This window comes from Cupressus sempervirens, chromosome 9 (assembly GCF_028749045.1).
Source record: "Cupressus sempervirens isolate cs-2001-9-10 chromosome 9, ASM2874904v1, whole genome shotgun sequence".
Lineage (NCBI taxonomy): Eukaryota > Viridiplantae > Streptophyta > Pinopsida > Cupressales > Cupressaceae > Cupressus > Cupressus sempervirens.
In genome coordinates this window covers 584986293-585008189 of record NC_143126.1, presented here as the reverse complement: position 1 = coordinate 585008189, position 21897 = coordinate 584986293, and the positions used below count along the sequence as shown (strand labels likewise).

General features: G+C 35.2%; 1 protein-coding gene across 2 annotated transcripts in view; it reads left to right on the top strand.

The window, feature by feature from the left end:
* LOC149540032 (uncharacterized) overlaps positions 1-21897 on the top strand; it is a 115437-nt gene that overhangs the window by 81624 nt on the left and 11916 nt on the right. For both annotated transcript variants that reach the window (XM_089801219.1, XM_089801218.1), the window contains exons 6-9: positions 8687-8774; positions 8860-9000; positions 9166-9277; positions 9536-9684. In XM_089801219.1, the coding sequence (XP_089657345.1) occupies positions 8687-8774; positions 8860-9000; positions 9166-9277; positions 9536-9684 (490 nt within the window). The remainder of the gene's footprint in view (positions 1-8686; positions 8775-8859; positions 9001-9165; positions 9278-9535; positions 9685-21897) is intronic.

The window sequence follows — 21897 nt, the reverse complement described above, 5'->3', positions numbered from 1 at the left end:
GACGACAAACAAGTCGGCTGACAACCAGATGTTCATCGCAGTACAATTCCTTGGTTAGGTTTCAAGGGAATGTGCAGTTGATCAATAATGTTTTGAATTCCTTCCTTTTGTCAGTTAATACGAGCAAAATAAAAAACAAATATCTGGCGCTATGTAAACAATGGATTGAAGACAAACTTTGTCATTATTGGGACTGAATGGAAGAACTTTTTTGAGGCATACGATTGCATAAGCCAACAATTCTGAATAAAGTTTGGAATGACATGCAAGCATTCAGTCTTTGTTTATCATTGGTTATCGATAGGTTATCTGGTGGAGTATAGTTTATCATATGCCTATTTTGAAGGATGATGGTGTTGAATGAAAAACAACCACCGATGATCTCATTCAATATAAGACAAAAACAATGAACATCTGCATAATATTTTATGGGAGTTTCTGGTTGAAATGATGACATGTCAGTTGTCTAACAGTTTATAATCATATCTGTTTAATCGGATTTTAACTGGAGTGGTTGATAGTTGGGTTTAAAACTGGAGACCATTGTTTAGGTTGCAAACTGAATTCCTTTCCTCTATATGTGTGTGTCTTTCAAATAATAATGCAGTGTGTGTTGAGACACTTGGATGAACTGTTAATTCATTGAAGAAGGTGTGCATTGTTCGACATTTTTTTTTGCTGTATGTGTGAGCATGAAGAAGGTGCAGATATCGCTGAATAAACAGTTTGGTTAGAGTAACAGAATCAAATATGAGGCAAGAAAAGGTGGTGCTGAAGTCTGATGCTCTTACCGATGTTTGAAAGTAAAATTCAGGTATATTGATACAGCTGTTTGTTCATTTTGTTTTAACAGAGACATTGTCTTTGTATTTTCTTTTTAAGGAGTCTTAGTCTTCTATGTATTAACTTTTTTTAATCAATCATCATTCCATGGAATCATAGCCAATATGTTAGTTATTTGTAGTTTCATAGCTGGAATCAGATTCTAGAAATTTTTAACAATATTTTATGAAAAATTGTATAGAATCTAATAAATCCTGAGATTTTTTTTATATAACTTGGTTTAAAAAGTCAGGATTTTGGGAATTGTAGTTCTCTAATGGTTTTTTTTGTAGTTACATACTTGAATTAAATTCCAGAAATTTTTAACAATTGTTTATGAAAATTGTGTAGAATCCTATAAATTTTTTGAAGCAGCTTTATTCCGATCTTTTAATAAAACTTGAAGGTTTAAAAAATGAGGGTTTTTCAAACTGCAAATCTCTAAAGATTTTGAAGGTTTTCTTTGTAGATTTCGAAGGTTTTTCTACTGAGCACAAGCTTTTTTTTTTTTTTTTTTTTTTTGGTCTTAGAACTGTATCTTTTGGAGGTTTTGTTTCTCATATTCAAGGGTTTCCACGTTTGTTCATGGAGCCATATTTTTTTGATTTTTGTCCACAAAATGTTGGACAAAGGGTTTGCTGATTTTTTTTCCACAAAGATTCATTTACAAAGGGGGTTTGTTGATTTTTATTTTTAAACAAAGTAATGAGAATTGAAATCAGCAAGGCCGAATCAAATCATGAATCAACCATGAATCGGAATCAAATCGGCTATGAATCGGCAAATTTAAAAAACCCTTGAAATTTAGAGATTTTAACAATTTAAAACTAATTTCATGCACCCTTTATTGAATATAACTTAAACACACTATAACATCATCAAATAAAATCTGACATACATAAACAAGTAACATAAATGATAAATCTATCACATATGTAAAATATAAATTTTAGCTTAAGTAAATAGAAATCATAGGATCATAATGAGTCACGACATAGATATATAGAATTATAAATGTTGTCAAATCATAAATGTATGTAAGATGAAGATTAATGAAACATGTCTATCTGTAAACAAAATGAAAAGATAAGTCTATCTGCTCTAGCTTTAGCTCAAGTCTATCTCTCACGTTTCCTCTCTTTTTGTCACACTCAACAAATAGAAGGCCTTCGAGTTATTATAAGAAAAAGAAATGTGAAAAAAAATCATTAAAAAAGTTATAATTTTTTTATGTTTTAAGTTGCCCAATTGGGTTGTGTCGTCAGTAAAATTGTGTATCAGCTAACGGGTCCCTTCGGGAAGGTTCTTTTTATGTAGCCGACGCGCCCTTTGGTAATTGTCATGTAGCCGACAAACCCCTTCGGGAAGGTTCTTCGGAAAGTATTTATACACCCTTTGGGATCATTGTAATCATCATCATCATAAGCATAATGTAATGTCTTCGGCATATGCGAATAATATAAGGAGTTTTGCTATTCTTATCTATTGTCTGTGTGCATTAATCTATTTACCCCATGCGGTAAACAGGCTGTTCGATTTTTCAAGTCAATTCATGGCGATTCATCCCAAGAAATCGTTGATTTGATTCACTGATTCACAAAAAATCAGTTATCTTGAATCGAATCGCCGAATTGGGTGAATCGCCGCAATTCTCCTTACTATGTTTTTAAAAATCATTCATGGAGGGTTTTCTATATTTTTCCAAAAAAACCACAAAATCATGATGGGTTTTTGTACTTTTCTCCCCAAAAACTCATGTAGACCTTTTTTTTCATTTCTAGGTTTTCTTGAACTTTTCCACAAGAATTGTGATGTTTTATAAAAAGGGGTTTTGCCAGATGTTTTCCCAAAAAATTTGCAGTTTTCTTTGCATGGGTTTGTTGATTTTTTTGGAGTTTTTTGCCTCCTTTTCTTGAAGATGAAGGTTTTTGATGATTTTTTCACAAAATCGTGACTATCCATCTTTGACAAAATGTTCTAGTAATTTTTTAAAAGAAAATCATAGTTTCTTGAAGAGTATATTGGGTTGTGCCTTGGGTTTTGTGGGCAAACATTGTTCCTGCAACTTATTAGATTTTCATTGCTAGTGGGTTTCCATAATCCATAGCAGTAATTTTTAGCTTTTGGATTTTGATTGTTTGCCAATTTTTGAGCCAGCGCTTTGGGTCACACTCTGTGAACCATCTCCTTGGAGCTCTCTTGCCCTGATGATGGTTCACGGACTGTGACCCGAAACATTGGCTCAAAAATTGGCACACAATCAAAATCCCGAAGCTGAAAATTACTAGTATTGGACTATATTTGTGTTCTTGGGTGTTGTTGCTTTTGACTATTTTTGGCCAAGTTGTTTTTAGAGTTGAAAAGTTTTTTGAAGCTGATTTCGGTGTCTTAGGATAAAGGGAGGAATAGCTTTGTTACTTGATATCTTTTAGAAGGATTATGGTAAACTTGGTCGTATCTAGAAGTTTTCTAGTACTAAGGTGGGGGGTTTCAGCAGCAAGCTCATGTCGTAGAGTGTTATGATGAGAAGGGGGCAGTCTTCTACACATTAACAGTCCAATGGTTTGCAATTGTAGTCTGTTGTAGGAGAAAAACTTAATGAATTGACCACTAAGGGAGGTATTAGAATAATATTGTATTATTTACCTCATAGCGATCATCTAAGTCACTTAATGTATCTAGCAACCTGATGTATCTATAGATGTATTTGGTCACTTCGTTTATCTAGTCAGCCAAATAGTTTAGCATGTTTCTATTTCAGTTCTTTGTTAATGATTGTTTCTTTTAGAAACATCATCTTTGTTTTTCCTTAATTAAGGAGCTTTCATCACTTATGTGATAACCTCGTTCAGTCAATCAATTATCATTACAATAATTATGTCCATTAGGGCACCACTATGTATGAGTGTCCACTTTGTGCTTGTCTCAAAGAGTGAAGATACCATGATCTGGTGATGAGATAAACTTGTCAACTAACATTATGCACCACCTTTGAATCTAAGAAGATCCTTTGGAATGCTTTCTTGTACCTTTCAACAACTGTAGTTTGTATATTGTGTTGTTCTCTTAGGAAAGAAAAGTGTCTTTGTGCTATAACATTTTGCAAAAAATGCAAATGCAAGGAGATGCGAGGTGTAATTATATTGTTTGAATAATCAATAATGATTTTTTCATTGTTAAGGAGGACATTTCTTTGGGGCCATTCTCCTTTGCAATCTTTGTTTTTCTATCATGGGATCCAAACCATCATAGATTACTTCCAAACATGGGCGATTTGTATTAATAGATTTGATGATATTCATGATGGGCTAAATTTTGAGGTATAGTACACACAAGACCATCATTTATCATCCAATATCAATGATTTGACATTTTGGGCCGTTTGTGATTTTGATTTCCTCAACACAACTGTCATTAATAGATTTGATCATATTCATGATGGGCTAAATTTTGAGGTATAGTACACACAAGTCCATTCATCATCCAAGATCAGTGATTTGACATTTTGGGCCCTTAGTGATTTTGATTTCTTTGGGACCATTCTCCTTTGCAATCTTTGTTTTTCTATCATGGGATCCAAACCATCATAGATTTCTTCCAAACATGGCTGATTTGTATTAATAGATTTGATCATATTTTGATGGGCGAAATTTTGAGGTATAGTACACGCAAGACCATCATTCATCATTCAAGATCAGTGATTTCATATTTGAGGACCTTTGTAATTTTGATTTCCTCCACACACATAATTACTTGCTAATAATCCTGGTACTCAATGCCTCATGCACCCTTACAAGTTTCAAAATGATTGTGTGCATTGTGCAATGTCAATTGTGTAATGTCCCTTATTTGGGGACATTAGAATTATTAAGAGGGAACGAATTTATAATATTAAATTTGACTATGTAAGCCATAGATTTATTATTAGAGGTCAAATTAATATTCTTTGTGGTCACAAAAGAACGAAGACAGATAAGACGAAATCCAGAAAGGAAGTCTAAGGGGCATTGTTGCAAGAATAAAAAGAGAAGAGGCTTCTTCCTTTGGCATGCTTGATTTTACTATTCAATTCAGTATTATCTCTTGGAGAGTTCAAAAAGCTTCAGCTTTCAGCCCGTGTGAGGACGTAGCCCCTCGTGCAGGTAGGCAGTGGACGCAAACCCATTGCTCGTGGAGATATCACCACAGGTGTCTCATCGAGCTTACAGGTTCTTATCCTATCTTTCCAATCCGACTGTTGAATCTGTATTTAGGATTGGCTTACAATGTATTGGTTATTGTATTGCTGTTGTATAATACAATTACATTTAGTTGCTAGTTATTATATCACGGTCGTAAAAGGCAATATCACTGTTCAAGGATTTATAAGAGTTTTCTGGTTTAAGCATTCATGGTTGTATGTTGATATTCTGAATGTTATTGCAAAATAACGGGTCATATTTATTTGAAGAATTTTTTGGTTTATTATAGTACTGTAACTCATTTTTGTGGACACCGAATCTGAATGTTATAGTTGAGAAAAGTGAATTAATTGGAAAATTCTACTAGTTTTTTTTTTCTTTTTTCGAATGTGGTGTAAATTATTCGCAAGGTTTTACTTCTAAAGTGTATTGTTAAGGGAAATCCAGCAAATATCTTGTTCGGGATACTACAAATTGAGTGACGACAACCTAATTTAGTGTGAAAAATAACTAATTAATTAACATTTAAATAATCGAATATATAATTATGAATTAGAATCTAGATATAACATAAATATTGAAATTTCATATATTTAACTAGTAACAACTTCAAATTGAAGGTGGTCTTGAAGATGCCTTATGACATGGTTGTCACGAACACAAATCTTCTCACACTTGGTGCATATTTCTGTCACTATGTCTATTTGAGTGACAAGTGTTTGCATTGCAAAGTTGGGGGAGTGGATGGTACATGATGTGCTAGAATGTGCTTTCTCAAACAAAGCATTTGTTGGCTTACAATTTTTTGCATTGTTTGATATGGGTGGACAGTTTTTACAGCTTCTACCTTCTCTATGGACTCAATGGGAATTTTGGAAATGATGTTTGCACTTTCGACTTGCCCCTTGCAATCAACTGCCATAAAAAAACATCTCTCCATTTGGGGACACTGCACTGATGCTCTTATTGAAGGCCATCTTTACAATTTTTCCATCCATTAGAAATGGACACTCACGTTTCAATCCATAAACCTTTGATTGGATTTTATGGTGACTACAATTTTATTTCGTTTGCTAATGAAGTGATGTGTACTTTCTTATACCCGACACCAATCTAGCTAGAGGGTGTTTGATTTATTGCCATTACCATTTCTTGCCAATAAGGTGCTCTCCCCAGGTTAGAAGGAAGTCCATTGTTGTAAATGCCAACATGCAATTTATTTATTTGCATTGTGCCTTCACTCATTTTGAAACGCCCTTTCCATTGGGCCTTTTTTGTGGAAAGAGAGGTGTCATCTTTTTGGAGCGAGGCTGTCTCAAGAAATGATACAGGGTAGCTAATATTGAAGAACATATAGGTGGCCCCCACTTGTTATTTCTCTGCTATGCCATCAGATTTTGGTTTTTCTTACTCAGAGAATTAGCTTCATATTCTCTAATATATGCCATAATTTTTTCCTTCTGGCAAGCCCTCCTTGCTTGGCCCTTAACATGATTGTCATTCCAGGGCCAGTCATAGCACTAAGCATATAGGTGATTTTTCAATCATCTTGTGACTTCAATGCCACAGAAAAAGCTTACCTTGTAGAAGCTGTTCAATTATTATGGACACAATTCCACAGAGGTGAGTTTGATCTAATTTTAGCTGTCTAACTGCTTCTGGGACCTCTGAACTTGAACTAGCAGATATTAAATAAATTGCTAGTAAAAAAAAGACAAAAAAATGGAAATGTCTAAAGGTCATGAATTTAGGGGAAAAACAACAAAAATAAAACCTACAATACATATAAAAGTATTGAAAACAAAAATCAGGAAGTTTTTTTTTTCAAATTGATAATTTATTAAAGAAATCTGAAAAAATTCCTAAAAAATTAAAGTATCTCAGAAAATACTTACCCATGGTTGGTAAATCTCTTTTGATGCAAGCTGGATTCCTCTCATAGCACTTAAAAATGCCTATAGCATCTTTGGAATCCTTTATCTTTTAGAAAACCTGATGAAGCTTCACACCAAAAATGACAAATTGGAATCACATTGGTTATTTTGTGCGTATGATTTTGAAATGAATGATAGTGGTCATTTTTAGAACTATTTTCATGTTTTTTTAGGGTTTTTTAGGTTAATAAAATGTATTTTTATTGTTTATAAACTTTTTTCCAGTCATGAAATGCCACTGGGACTGTGGATGTGGTTGGAATCACCTTGATATGTTATAAATGAATCCACATGGTGCCTTGGGTGGCAGGAACATCCCTTGGCCATCTCACATGCAAATTAGGCTCCACTCTTAAATCAGAACCCATTGGGTCGTGCATTGGGCTCGATACTGCAAGAACTTGCTAATGTGGGTAGTAATGCATGCTAAAATGTGTTATAGGATAGATCGAAATAGTTAAGTTACACCCTCAAGTCACAAAATTCTCAAATGGTTAACTTGGTGCTAATCTCAAATGAGATTCGCTGCAGAGCTAGGCTTTATTCTTCAATATAACTATGACCTTCCTTCACTGATCTCTTTGCTGCACAGAGGCCTGGATATTCTGCTATCAACGTGTTACCATCACTGTGGTAATACTCGTTGAGAAACTCAAGGTAAAAACTGTTTTCATATTCCAACAAATAGTACTTTTAGATGCCATGAAATGGGTCCTTAGGTGCTTGTGAATGGGTTCTTAGACACTTGTGAAATTCCTTTTGAGCATTAGAAATGAGTGATGGTTAGATGCCTTCAAATTCTGGAGTCACGCAAGTAGATAATGCTTTGCCTTTTTGTCACTGCTGCTTAATGCATGCAAAAATTAAAGCAGTTAATGCTTTCTGGAATATGTTGGAAAATGGATCTTGAGATTTGTCTTGTACAGTTGATTTGATTGAAGATATTTTGTTTTGTTTTGTTTTGGAGTCCATAAGTGATGCCATCATTGTTAAGAATCACTTTTGTAGTTATTGCTATGAGTAACAGTAGAAATTATATTCTGTACTTATGCAGTGTTTTCAGATGGTACCAAAAATATTCTTGTATTCTACCATATTTACTATTTTACATTATGGGATTAGATTCGGACTGTATGGTTAAGTAGATAGCACATTTATGTTCACTTGTTCCTTTTGCTTGTCGATCTTATAATCTACGATCTCTGTTAGAGATTTTATATGTCAATATCCATTGAATTAGTTTGGTGGAGCTTGCCTATCTTGGTGTTTTTCTTGAACTGGATTCCATCAAGAAAGTCCAATATTATGGCAGTTTCCTTCAAAACATTTTTTTATGGCTTTCATTTTATTCTTATGTTGTGACGATAATATGGTATATTGTTTCTGGCCATTCTGTTTCACATTCATAGCTTACAAGGATAATAAGCAATTCAAAGGTGAAAGTTGACTGTAAACACTGTAAACGAGTTATATTTTACATTTTATTTAAAACATACCTTCCATTTAGTGACCGCTTTGAGTGTACCCATGATAATTGATATGCTATACCCTATGTTGCCGCAGCACACGGAAGTGTAAGTATTCTGTATTTAGTCACCTTGTAAGATATTGAAGTTACTAAGTTTGAGTACTTTCATGTTCTGAGGGAATTTGTATTCTTATATATACAGTCTATAGAAAAACAGTTTTAACAAGCTATTTGCAGGTTGAGCTAGAAGTTTCTTATGCCTTTTGGTTCTTGTTTTTCAGGGAGAAAGTCATGACTATGCCTACCAAGCAGAGGAAGAGAGAAGCAAGGAGAGAAGCAAAAGCTGAAATAGCAGCTGTTCTAGATAGAGTAGGATAGCGTATTGTTTTTTTCTCATTTTGATATCTTTGTGCTCTTTTTCATCTGTTCACTCATGATTTTGAATTGTGATCAGGCCATAGAGAAAGAACTAATAGACAGGTTACAAAGTGGCACTTATGGTGACATATACAATTTCCCTGTGAAAGAATATGAAAAGGTCCTAGAAATGGAGGAAATGCAGGCAGCTAGTGAAGAAGAGGACAATGCTGAGGAGGTTTGTTGTACTATTTATGTTTGATGTTATTCCTTCCAGAGGTCCATTTCTGATTGCTTCAGGTTTATATAGTTGTTGTTGCATCTTTTGACTATCATTCTGATGCATAACACTGCTTCTGTTTTTTGTTCAGTAAAATCTTCTTTATGTTCTTTTGTTTAACAGGAGCCAGAGCCTGAAGTAGAGTATGTGGAAGACTATGAAATGGAAGAAGATGACATGGAAGACTTTGTTGCTGCTGGTGCTGATGATGAAGGTCCATCAATTTCAGATGAAGGTAGAAGTTTGAAGACAAATTGCAGAATTATACAGATTGTAGAACTGTTGTCATTATAGATTTATTTGCTAAAAGTTTGCTATTCTTTATTAAAATACTTTAGAAAAACAACAATTATTATAAATGCAAATATTGTTAAAAAAACAAATGTGAAGATTAACCTAAGATTGGAGTTGTGTAAAATGACTACCATCTTCAATATTTGCTGATTTAGTGTAATTATCATTTCTCCTAATCTTCTGCAAGACATTTACACAGATGACATGGATCAAGATACGGAAGATGTAAATATGGCTGCGGCTGTGAAGACAAAGAAGTCAAGGACAGAGTCAGGGTCAGCTCAAAGAAAGATTGACACAGACAATTTCAAAACAAAGTTGAAGAGGAAAACAAAACCTTATGTGGAGGTAAGCCGCATAATAACCTATGACCAATCTCTCAAAAGAGCATGAAGCACTTTATATAAAAAGTTTGTATTCAGATTTAAATATTGATTACATTTCAGCTTACCTTTAAAGCACTATTAATACAGTACATACGTACATATCATGTGTTATCATTAAATATTCAGATCATCTGTAACATGCCAAAACTTTTTAAATTTTAAACATTTACCGATCATTTCACAGGAAATAATTTTTTTAATTGACTAGCAGAAAATAACTGTTTCATTTTCACATGAATATGATAGCTTCCAATAACAGATTTAATCAACTTCGCTATAAAGGAAAATACGATCGTCAAAAGTAACTACCTTCACATGACATTAGAATAACCAATAAATTTGAAAATGATTTATCTAGAAAGAAAATAAACTGAATGACTGAATTAGATCATAGAAACTTGTAAAAGAAGGAATATCTGATATTTGTTCTTTTTCCGATATCGATCTTGATGTCATCCAAGGAGAGGGAGAGCATTTTCAAAGACTTTATCTCCCATCCATTGACCCCACACAACTTCCTTTGAGAAATGACCCGGCCCTACATAAAGGGGTGCAAAGCTGGGTTATGGGTCTTATCATTGCCATCTGAGTCTTTGTTGTTTAGTACCCCCAACAATCATGATTGGTTACACTCCTATAGACATCCACACCTACAAGAATGACCTTCCTGATTAGACGTGTACTACTGGTTCATGTGACTGATGGATATAATATCATTGCGTAGCACCACCTTGGCCAAGATTCTATTAGTCTAAGCACTGTACTTCGTGCTGTCAGTATCGCCACCTTACTCTTCTATCAAGCCTTTAAGACTCATTCGGTCTTACTTGACCTTAATAGGGCTTACTTTCCAGCTTGGCGATAGTGGACCAATGACCTTAAGTGACTCACTGGCATATACAAAGCATCTGTAGTTTTTTAATGGTTCACAACCAAGCTAACTAAAGTCCCTTCCCAACAGTTCTCCACTGTTATAATTCATTTTTAATACGATTGATTTTATCTCCTTCATTCTGTTTTCCTTCCAAGGATAAGAAATGAAAACCCTTCCCAAATGTTGTTATTCTTTATCTTATCTGATCAGGTTTGACACAATAATCCAAGAAAAATGAGACAATATTCTCATTGATGACTTATTGTCATATTCATATAATGATCTGGGTTTGCCCAACCAAAGGATCATTTACCATTCATGAAATTTACAGTATTATTAAATTGTCAAGTGTATCATTGTACATCATGTAAGTATTAAAGTATCACCCCACAGATGGGGCAGTTTGTTGAATAAGAACAGTTTGTGCCCGTAGTTTGAAGGCTAGGTTATGACAGTCATGTACTTCTAAGAATGGCTTAACCGTTATGCAGATTCATAAGTAAGTTGCAATTTCATATCTGCTACACAGGATCAAGGTTGATATGCTCATCCCTAAATGTAATTCAGACTGATGAAGATGTATTGATTCATATCAGAATGGTAGATTCACAAATGATATACCGATTCATATCAGGATTATAGATTGATAACGAATCACAGATTCATATCAGAAATACAGAATTCACAATGATATATGGATTCATATTAGAATGGTAGAATTCACATACGATATAATGATTCATAACAGAGCCACAGATTCATAAAGAATCACAGTTTCATATCAGAAATACAAATTTTACAATGATGTATGCATTCATATCAAAATCACAGACTTTGATGAACTCAATTACATTAAGATGCTTATAAGAATCAGGATTCAATACATATGCAATATGATTGAAGATGATATTTCCCTATGATGAATCGACAGCAGTGCCTGCTAATCTTGTACAGCATTGGTTTTACTTCATCCATACAATAAGATTCATGCATTCTAATAATATACAGCCATGACTGTTATACACATTCATTCTGATTTTAATGCTTTTCCTGCACTAAGATCATGCTTACAATTAATTCCATTCAATGATGATGAGTAGAAATCGGTATCAGTAAAATGACAATGCAATCATTTTTGAAAAAGAAGTGCATGCTCATTCAGATTTGATATGCTTCTCATTCAGAAAGATCATGCTTACGATTGATTCCATTCGATCATGATGACTAGAAATTGGTATCAATAAAATGACAATTCAATCATTAATAAAAAATAATTGTTCGTGTGGTTCAACATTGGAGAATGGAGGAACTTAGGGATCGAATCCCTTTTGTTCTTCACATGAAGAGTAATTGATCTATGTGCAACCTCTATAGCTCCGAGCTCTAGATGGTTGCCTGTTTCAATCGATAGGTAGTGAAAGCTATCTTGCAAATTGCTGGTATTATTTCAGTATCTCATAAGCTATTGAAAAGGGCACACTATTTCGGCATGCACAAATGAATACCAAGAAGCCATCTAAGGAGCACCTTGTTTGATAATTAAACGCTGCATGAAAATATCGAATTCAAAATTCGTAATATGCTCAAGCAGAAAGAATAGTCTCCCTTTTCCTTGCATAATATCCTACACTATAATCTGGTTTTAATACCCAATATATTGTCCTAATTATTACGAAGTAATTGGTAAATATTTGCTTGTTATTAACAGAGATTGAGAGGTTGTTATATACAAAAGAATGGAATGATTTTTCCTTAGGAAACGATTGTAAAGAATAGAAACATTCTATTCTAGCTGAAAGAAAGCTAAAAAAGCTACAGCTAACTAAAGCTAACAAAATATTAGAAACATTCTAATATTTACAATAGTTTACAAATAGATCACCATTAACTAATAATAGATGACTATCTATTATTGTAATACCCTCCCTTAATGGTTAATCTATCTACAGCACTAAGCTGTCCTCTGAATTTGACAAACTTATCAAGACCAAGAGGCTTGGTGAGAATGTTTGCAGTTTGATCTGTCATAGGAACATACTACAAATCTATCGTCTCCTCTTCAACTAGCTGTCATATGTAGTAACAATGAACATCTGCATATCCCCAAGCATTCGACAAAGCCAAACTGCTTCAGATCTTGCCTTAATAGTCCTCTATATTTGGCCTCTGTAGAGGAGAGAGAAATTGCCTACTGCTTCTTACTGGTCCATGTGATTGCACCGGATCCCAAATTGAACACATCCAGAAGTTGACTTTTTATCATCAACAGAGCATGCCCAATCTGAATTTGTGAACCCATTGAGTCTAGGATGAGAACTTCGAGAGTAAAGAAGTTCATAATCTGAAGTGCCCTTCACATAACGAAGCACACGCTTTGTGGCCATCCAATGATCAACTTTAGGAGTTGTCATAAAGCGTGAGACATAGCTGACTGTGAAGTTGATATCATGCCTAGTAGTGGAGAGGTAGATGAGGCTGCCTACTAGTTGCTTGTATGTAGTATCATCAAGGAAAGGAGAATCAAACTTGGCTGATAACTTGAGACCTTTCTCCATAGGTGTAGATGTGGGCTTGCAGTCCTCCATACAAAATTTTTCTAACAGAGCCCTGACATATTTGAATTAAGAGATGAATATATCAAAAGACTGTTGCCAAACCTCAACACCTAGGCAATAATGCATGAGCCCAAGGTCAGTCATATCAAAAGACTGGCATAAATTTTGTTTGATTCCTTGAATCAAAGATGTCGAATTGTCAATGATGATCAAATCATCCACATAAATAACCAAAAGGATGATGTCACTGTCAGTAGTCTTGATGCACAAATTTGAGTTTGAAGAACTCCTCTTAAAGCCTTGATCATTGAGGTACTTATCAATTTTTATGTACCATGCTCGAGAGGCCTGCTTCGAGCCATAGAGAGCTTTTACTAATTTGAGAACTTGATGGTCTTTACCAGCAACCTTGAAACCAGGAGGTTGCGTCATGTAGACCTCTTCATGGATATCACCATTCAGGAAAGCACTCTTGACGTCCATTTGATGGACCTTCCAGCCAAACTGAGTTGCCATGGCTAGGACGAATCTGATGGTGCTCATCTTTGTAATAGGAGCAAAGGTTTTCTCATAATCAATGCCCTGACACTAAGAAAAGCCCTCGCAACTAAATGAGCTTTGTACTTATCCAAAGTACCATCCGATTTGTATTTGATTTTGTAAACCCATTTGCGGCCAATGGGTTCCTTCCCTGGTGGAAGATCAAAAAGGATCCAGGTGTTATTAGTAGGCTCTAGTGTTCAGAAGTCATGGCTTGTTCCCACTTTGGAACTCCTTTAGCCTTGGAATATGTTTGAGGTTCAAACACACTATGAATGTTGGCCATGAGAGCAAAGTCAACATACTCTGTAGGTTTGCTCTTTTTCTGAGCAGTTCTCCCATCAATGAGCTCACCATCACAAAGATCAGCAAGTGTCTTAGCCCACCGCTTAGGCTGGAGAGGAGAATGACCAACAATAGTATCAGGAGATGCTTGGTGATCAGGTTCTTCATCAGAAGAATTTGGATCAAACTCCGGTGAAGCATCTACAAATTGAGGTGATCCTACAGGAGAAGATGGAGGTGTTTGTACAAGGATCACTGGTATTACTAGAGCTGTAGGAACGACTGGAGCCCTCCCATTAGGTGAACCTAACGGAAGTCGAACTCCTAAATCATAAGCCTTCATAGGTTGGTCCGCTAGATTAGGAACAAGAGAAACATGTATGAATGGTCCTCGCTGCTCATCAAAGACTACATCACAACTATAGCTGAGACAAGATGTCTCCACATCGATCAGGCAATAGGCTTTGTGAAGACTATTGTATCTAGCAAGTATGAGTTTGTGACTCTTGGCATCCAACTTGGTGCATGACGCATTAGGGATCCAAACAAAAGCAAGGGAGCCAAAAACCTTTAGGTGATTGATTTTGGGTTTGTGACCTAAACAAGCCTCTTCTGGAGTTTTACCTTTGACCACCACTGTGGGTGATCGGTTCAATAGATAAACTGCAGTGTTAACTGCTTTTGCCCAAGACTTCTTTAGAACATGCCTGTGTTTGAGCATGGATCGAGCCATATCAGCGATTGTTCCGTTTCATCGTTCAACTACATTGTTCTGTTGTGGTGTGTGAGGTGTGGTTAACTAGTGTTTGATGCCATGAGTATCTAAGAAGCTAGAGAATGCATTAGAACAAAATTCCCCCATTGTTTGATCTAAGAGTAATAATAGATTTCCTAGACTCTTTTTCAACTAAAGGTTTAAACTTTTGAAATATAGGAAATGCATTTGATTTCTTTTTAAGCAAATACACCCACATTTTTTTTACTAAAATCATCAATAAACTATAGAAAATACCTAGACCCAAGAACAAAAGGAGTGGCCATAGGTCCACAGATATCAGCATGAACAAGTTGAAATACTTGAGAAGCGCATCATGAATCACCACTTGTGAAAGGTGTGCGATGGTGCTTCCCAACCTGACATGCATTACAAACTCCAAGCTGTTGAGTTTGAATCTCTGGCAATCCAAGAACAAGGTCATCCCTAGCAAGTTGTGAGAGATAATGCACATTTAAGTGCCCATATCGTTGATACCAAATTGTGCTAATAGGAGACTGCCGAGCAGCCATAGCTAAGTTCCGAGAATCACCATAATCAGCAAGTCTAAAAAGACCATGATCCTCAAGACCCACTGCAATAGTAGACTGAATTGTCTGATCAATGATGGTGCATTGATGTGAACTGAAGGTGACAAGTGTGGAGAATATCACAGTAACTAACTGACTGAGAGTAGATTTAGTTCCATCTCTGGAACATAGTACACATCGAGGAAAATGAGATTTCTGAGTAGACTGAATCTGAATGTTGCCTTTGCTAACAATAGTGTACTCTTCTCCACCACCAAAAATAATAGAATCCAAATAAGGCTGGTAGCTAGTAAACTAGTCTCTGCGGTGCATGAAATGACGAGAGGCACTTCAATCAATGTACTAGGCAGACGACTTGACATGATCTACAGGTCTTTTAGCCATGAAGTTGTAAAAAGTAGATTCTGTCCGCTCAGTGTGCTCTGCTTTGTTCGCTTTGGGCTACGAACCTGATTGCTTAGATTGTGTAGCTATGCATTTTCGACATTCAGCTTTCATCTGTCCAAACTTGTGGCAATAGTTGCATTGAATGTTCTTCCAGGACCCATCTGATGCTGGAGCAAAAGACTTCTGTTGAAACTTGCTTTTATCCTTCTGAAAAGACTTAGTAGCAAAGGCTTGCTTTGTGGAGGTGGAGCTTCTATCGAATTGTTGTTTCCATAGATCTTGTTGAAGCAAAAGTGTGTAGAGATCAATTAAATTCAAATCAACACTAGAAGACGTGATGTTGAGAGTCTTGATAAAATGCTCATAGGACTTTGGTAAACTCTGAAGAATGATTACCACAATGTCCTCTTCCTCCATCTTGCGACCGATGGTAAGCAACTAATCATAGATTTCCTGAATCCTATTTAGGTGGTGCCTGGAGTGAGGTTCTCTCATCCATGACAATAGAAATCAAAGTGTTCTTCAAAAAGAAAGATCTGCTTTTGTTAGAAGTCTCATGAAGACCTTTTCGATGTGTCCAAATTTCGGCAGCTATCTTGCCGGGTGGAATTTGAGAGAGCCGATCATTAGCCACAAAAAATTGAAGCACAAAAATTGAGGCACCTAGAAAAATGGACGACATGCCAGTTGAGCTCTCAAAAAACCCACCAAGAATTTGATATCAAAATAAAATTTTGAGTTCAAAATTTGGGGTTTCGAGCAAAACCCTAGCTAGCGGCCATGAATGGTCAAAGTTGCAGAAAAATGGTAGATTTGAAGACCAAAGACGTTCGATTTGTGGTAAGAAACAATTGATCTGAAGTTGTTTCCATGCATGGACGTCAAAAAAGACCCTTTTTCAAATGGTTGTTGGTCGCAAGCAATGGAGAAATAACTTGAGTTGTAGAAAAAATGCCCAAGGAAATCGCGATTTGGAGAGCCATGATTTGTAGATCTAGAGAAAAAAAAACAATGCTTTGGGGTTGTAGATCAATTCATCAGACGCAAAAGTCAATTTTTCCAAACCACGCAATCACTAGTTTGCAGATTGTGATTTTCAGAATAACGCCCAAGAAAATGCACAATGTTTCTAGACAAATTTGCAGATATTTTTCTCTGAGACCCTAGTTGAGACTAGGTATTAGGAAGTAGATAAATTTAGGTAAAGATTAATTTAAAAAAAAAAAACCAAAAGTTTCAATAAGAAATTATTATTTTTGAAAAACAATCCAACCATGTTCTGATACCATATTACAAAGTAATTGGTAAATACTTGCTTGTTATTAACAGAGATCGAGAGATCATTATATACAAAAGAATGGAACGATATTTTCTTAGGAAACAATTGTAAAGAATAGAAACATTCTATTCTAGCTGAAAGAAAGCTAAAAAAGCTACAACTAACTAAAGCTAACAAAATATTAGAAACATTCTAATATTTATAGTAGTTTACAAATAGATTACCATTAACTAATAATAGATGATTATCTATTATCTTAATACTTATCCCATAAGGAGGACGACTTCTATTTATTCTAAGTGACTAGCATCCACAAGTTAGAATGATGTCACCCTCCCTTAGAAAATGAACTCCCTTTGTTCCTTGATATGCTATAGTATGAGAGATTGAACAAAAATGATGCTAAAGGTGCCCAAGTTGTCTGTTTCAAGAGATAAAATAAACGGATATAATCTTGAGGAAAGAATTCATTTTAGGATAAGTAATCCTTTTTTCTTGGTCCACGGGGAGGAGGATATGGATGCCACCTCAGAATTCATAAAGGAAAGTAAAATTCTCCTTCATCCATGTCTATGAAGGTTATCATAAAAGGACCTTTGAGCTCCTTGTCCACTACAATGATGAGGTGGTGGAGCTTTTGCCACCACTGCTTCTTAATTATTAGCAAATTCAGCTTTCAGCATTAAGGTTAGAACTTAGCATTTAATATTATAGTCACACATTGCCTAAATCCCATCTTTTTTATATTTATATACAAATATATATATAAATTATATTGGAAGGGACTTAACTGTAGATGTATATATTTATGTATTATTTATACCAAAAACACGTTTACATGAAAAAGTAAGCATCTATACATTATATATATTTATAATTTTATACAAAGAGATAAAATTAAGATGTTCCATTAAAATTGATAAAGGAGATGCTTAGGACCAAGATGCATCCATTACAATAGGTGACTAGCAGCCAGCTTAACCCTAACACGTGGTGACTTGATGACCAAGATACTTAGCTATAGGTGTTGACTCGGATGGCAATTCTGACCTTTCTCCATGAGCTTGTACTCGCTCTCTATGATGATACTCTCCCCCCCTTCAAGAGGGTGATCTTATCCTGCATTCCACTGACACGTGAAAAAAATTAGCCACTCTTACTCCAAAATACCATTTTACATTTATATTAACCATCTAGACTATCTTCTTTAAAGTTGTTAGTATACAACATTATTCATCTACGAAAATTGTTTTCAATAAAAACCATCATTCATCAATAATCCTCATAATTAAATAACTTCACACTTAATGTGAAATAGTTATAGCAGTCATTTGAAAAACTCACAAGGGATGTAACATCATTCGCATCCTTATTATTTGCATTCTTTGTTCAATGTATTGCTATTGTTTCAATTGTCTTTTTATCAAATGAAATATATATATTGTGCCAAGTTAGAGAAAATGAAGCAAAATATGATACAAACTCAGAAAGTGAAGAGATTAAGGGTTATCCTATTCTTTGAGTCCATCAAAATATAATGTGTGAATAGAGGAAGGAGAGAGCTAACCAGTCATTATCCAAGTTTTGGGGATGGGGGGATGTGGCAACAGAAAATAATCCCTAAATTTCGGGCACTAGGGTATGGTGGGGAAACAGATATATATATATACAGAGAGGTAATCAGTGTTTTTCCAAATTCCATGGATGGGGGAATGTGGAAATGAAAAAAATCCACCAAGTTTGGGCATAACAGGGGGTTGGTAGGGGAACAAGTATTTTGTGTGTTTGTATGCAACTGATCACCCAACACACATTCGAGATCATTTCTCAAACTAAAGTTCACTGGCTAAGCACTTACAATGTGCAAATGCTTATTTCTACAATCTGTAATGTCCCCTTTTTGAAATAGGATTTAATAACACTAGTAATATAATTAAAATATAAAACATTAAAACTAAAATTTATAATAAAATACAAGATAGTAAGATTAAAATATAATATAATAAAATTTTAGTTAAGTTTAGTTGATGGTAAAATGGCATGAAATGACAATGTGACTCCCTAAAAAATGAGATATAAAAGGAAGAAGAGAACTTCATTTGAAAGTGGGATATGAAGGGAGAAAGAAGGGAGCATAGTAATTAAGGACTAATTAAAGAAGAAAGGAAAGGGAAGACAATAAGGCTCTCACTCTGTCAAGGGGCAGAAATGATGAAGGGTAGTGACTCTTTTCTGTAACAACTCCACTATACTAGTCTAAGAAAATAGGAAAATAAAATTTCACTTATAAGGAAAGAAAAATTTACTTAACATCATAACTGCATTCCATTTCCTACAAACATGAATGAGTATCATTTACTATCTAAACATAATTACCAGCTAACTTCACATAAAACTAATTTTAACCAATTTATCCGTTACTATAACAATAATGAGAAATTTATTAAAGAATGAAACATTAGCTTCCATATAATAGGAAACTAACATAACATTATTAAGAAATGTAATAACAAACACTGCTAGGAAATTGTATAACAGAAATAATATCCAAAATTAAATACATAAACCTGACCTTGTCAGTATAATCTGCTTGTGTTTCCACAACTCCCGTCCACTATAGGGCGAAGGAGTATTATCAAGATTTTGTGATTGTGACCCAACAATCCTTGCACGACTTCCACAAGGAAGTGGTGTGACCCTTCCTAAGGCTTGTGGACACAGTTTAAATTTTCCTGCTATCTGAGACTTCGCGTAGAACCCACAACTGTCATAGCCAACCAACCTAAAAACATCTTTGCCCACTAGAGTGACCTTCCCAGCTGGACATTGCCCTACTGGTTCTAGTGACTGATGGTTACTACTTGTAGCATAGTTACCACCTTGGCCAAGGCGCATATAAATTACAAACACAAATTCCTAGCAATTAATGTCATTACCGGACTTGTCATGGGTTTCATAGACCCATTGTTTGGATATCCACATCCTAATGGCCTTGTTGTTCTTACTAGATTGTGGTTTTAGCAAACCTCGACCGTTGCACATTTTCCCATCCCAAGGGTTAGCTATCTCTGTTAATGGGTTCAGGTGATCAAGTAGTTAATGGGTTCAGGTGATCAAGTAAACAGTTTATAATTTCTGTCCGCAAGTTATATGGATCAATACTTCTCTCCATCAGACAAGTCCTAAGGCAAAACAAATCCAGGTGTGCATATTCATCTCGTTCATTAACTGGAAAAGCTTGTAGATGCATCAAATAGGAATCAGGTTTCATTTCTTGTATATACCGAATGCATAGATAAAGATCATGCAGCAATCATAATGAAAGTTGGTTATCTCGATGGAAATAATTTAACCCTTCTCTAGATTATGAACTAATTGTTTCTTTCTCTTCATACTCAGTGCAATTATTGTATAGATATATTGCTCCTTTTTCTTATCATGATTCAAAAGGTTATTATTGCCAGTGATCGGTTTCTTTTAATTATAACAGTAGATAAGGATGCCTTGGATCGTATGATCCTTACTATACAAACAATATAGTTTACATAGCATAGGGTCACACGGTCCATCCTTATATATGCAGCCATATAAAAGGTATAAAAATGATTATTTCACTCTAATATAAACCAATTGCACAGGATTCAAATGACCCTATCTGATATAAATGACATGGAGGAATGTGGGGAATTGTACAATCCGTCTTAACAAGACTGTGAAATGCATTTGCAGAGACTTGAATGATCCATATGATATAAGCTGCAAAATGCAAAGCTGAAGATTGAATGATCCTCTTATTATAACAGAAAAAAGCAAAGCAGAGGATTGAATGTTACAATTATAATAACAGCAAAAACTCATGCAGAGGATCAATGACCCCTCTAAATATCAACAACTACATATGTTGGAGAGGATCGGTTGTTCCATTCAGATAAGTATGCATTAGCAGCAAGGCATTAATATAAAATGGATTTGATCTTTTAAATCATAGCCGGTAAATGCATAAGCACAAAAGAATCCTTTCTATGATTTCAGTGAAGTAATAAAATCTTATGCTTAATTATGATAGAATGGAGAAGATAAAGTCATGCTTCCAGTTCAAGCCTGTTAGCCAAGCTAAAATGAAAACTGCAAAGCCTTCACCAATTGTAGGTATGGCTCTAAAAACCCACCAAAAACCAATCACAAATACCAATATGCAATCTTCTTTTTTTCCCCCAGAACGAAGTCCAATGCAAAGAACTGAAAAAATAAAAGTTCGACCTCCAGCTCGGCTAAGAATGCCTATTCAAATCACCTGTCCCCAGGAAGAGAATATGATGGCAGGAATTAAATCCTCCTTGCCTGTGCTGGCAAGAAAAGTTACTCTTCCCACCTCAACCAAACTCCCCTTAAAATCCACATGGAAGCCTCCAAGGAAGAAAAATGGGTTCAATATAATATGAATTATGCCAAAAAAAACAAGGTGTATATATATACCATCATCTTTCACCTTGCATATTCAACTTATCAAATAGTAGCTATACATGCACCCTATTGTTTAGGTACGGCATTATACATGGATCCTCATGTGATTGTTTTGTTAATAATCATATGCCAATGGTTCTTGAAATACATGTGTACATTTCATTACATTTATTCAAATTTCATGCAAGTTCACACACACACACACACGCACACACACACACGCGCACACACACACACACGCGCACACACACACACACACACATGCACACCCACATGCACATCCACACGCACACGCACGCACGCACGCACACACACGCACACACACACGCACGCACATGCGCACGCACACGCACACACACACACACAATATATGTATACATACACATTTATACGCGGACGCGCACACACATATAAATACAATATCTAAATGCATAGTGGAATATAAGAGATTGCCATGGTTGTTCTTTAACAATGATGAGCATAATT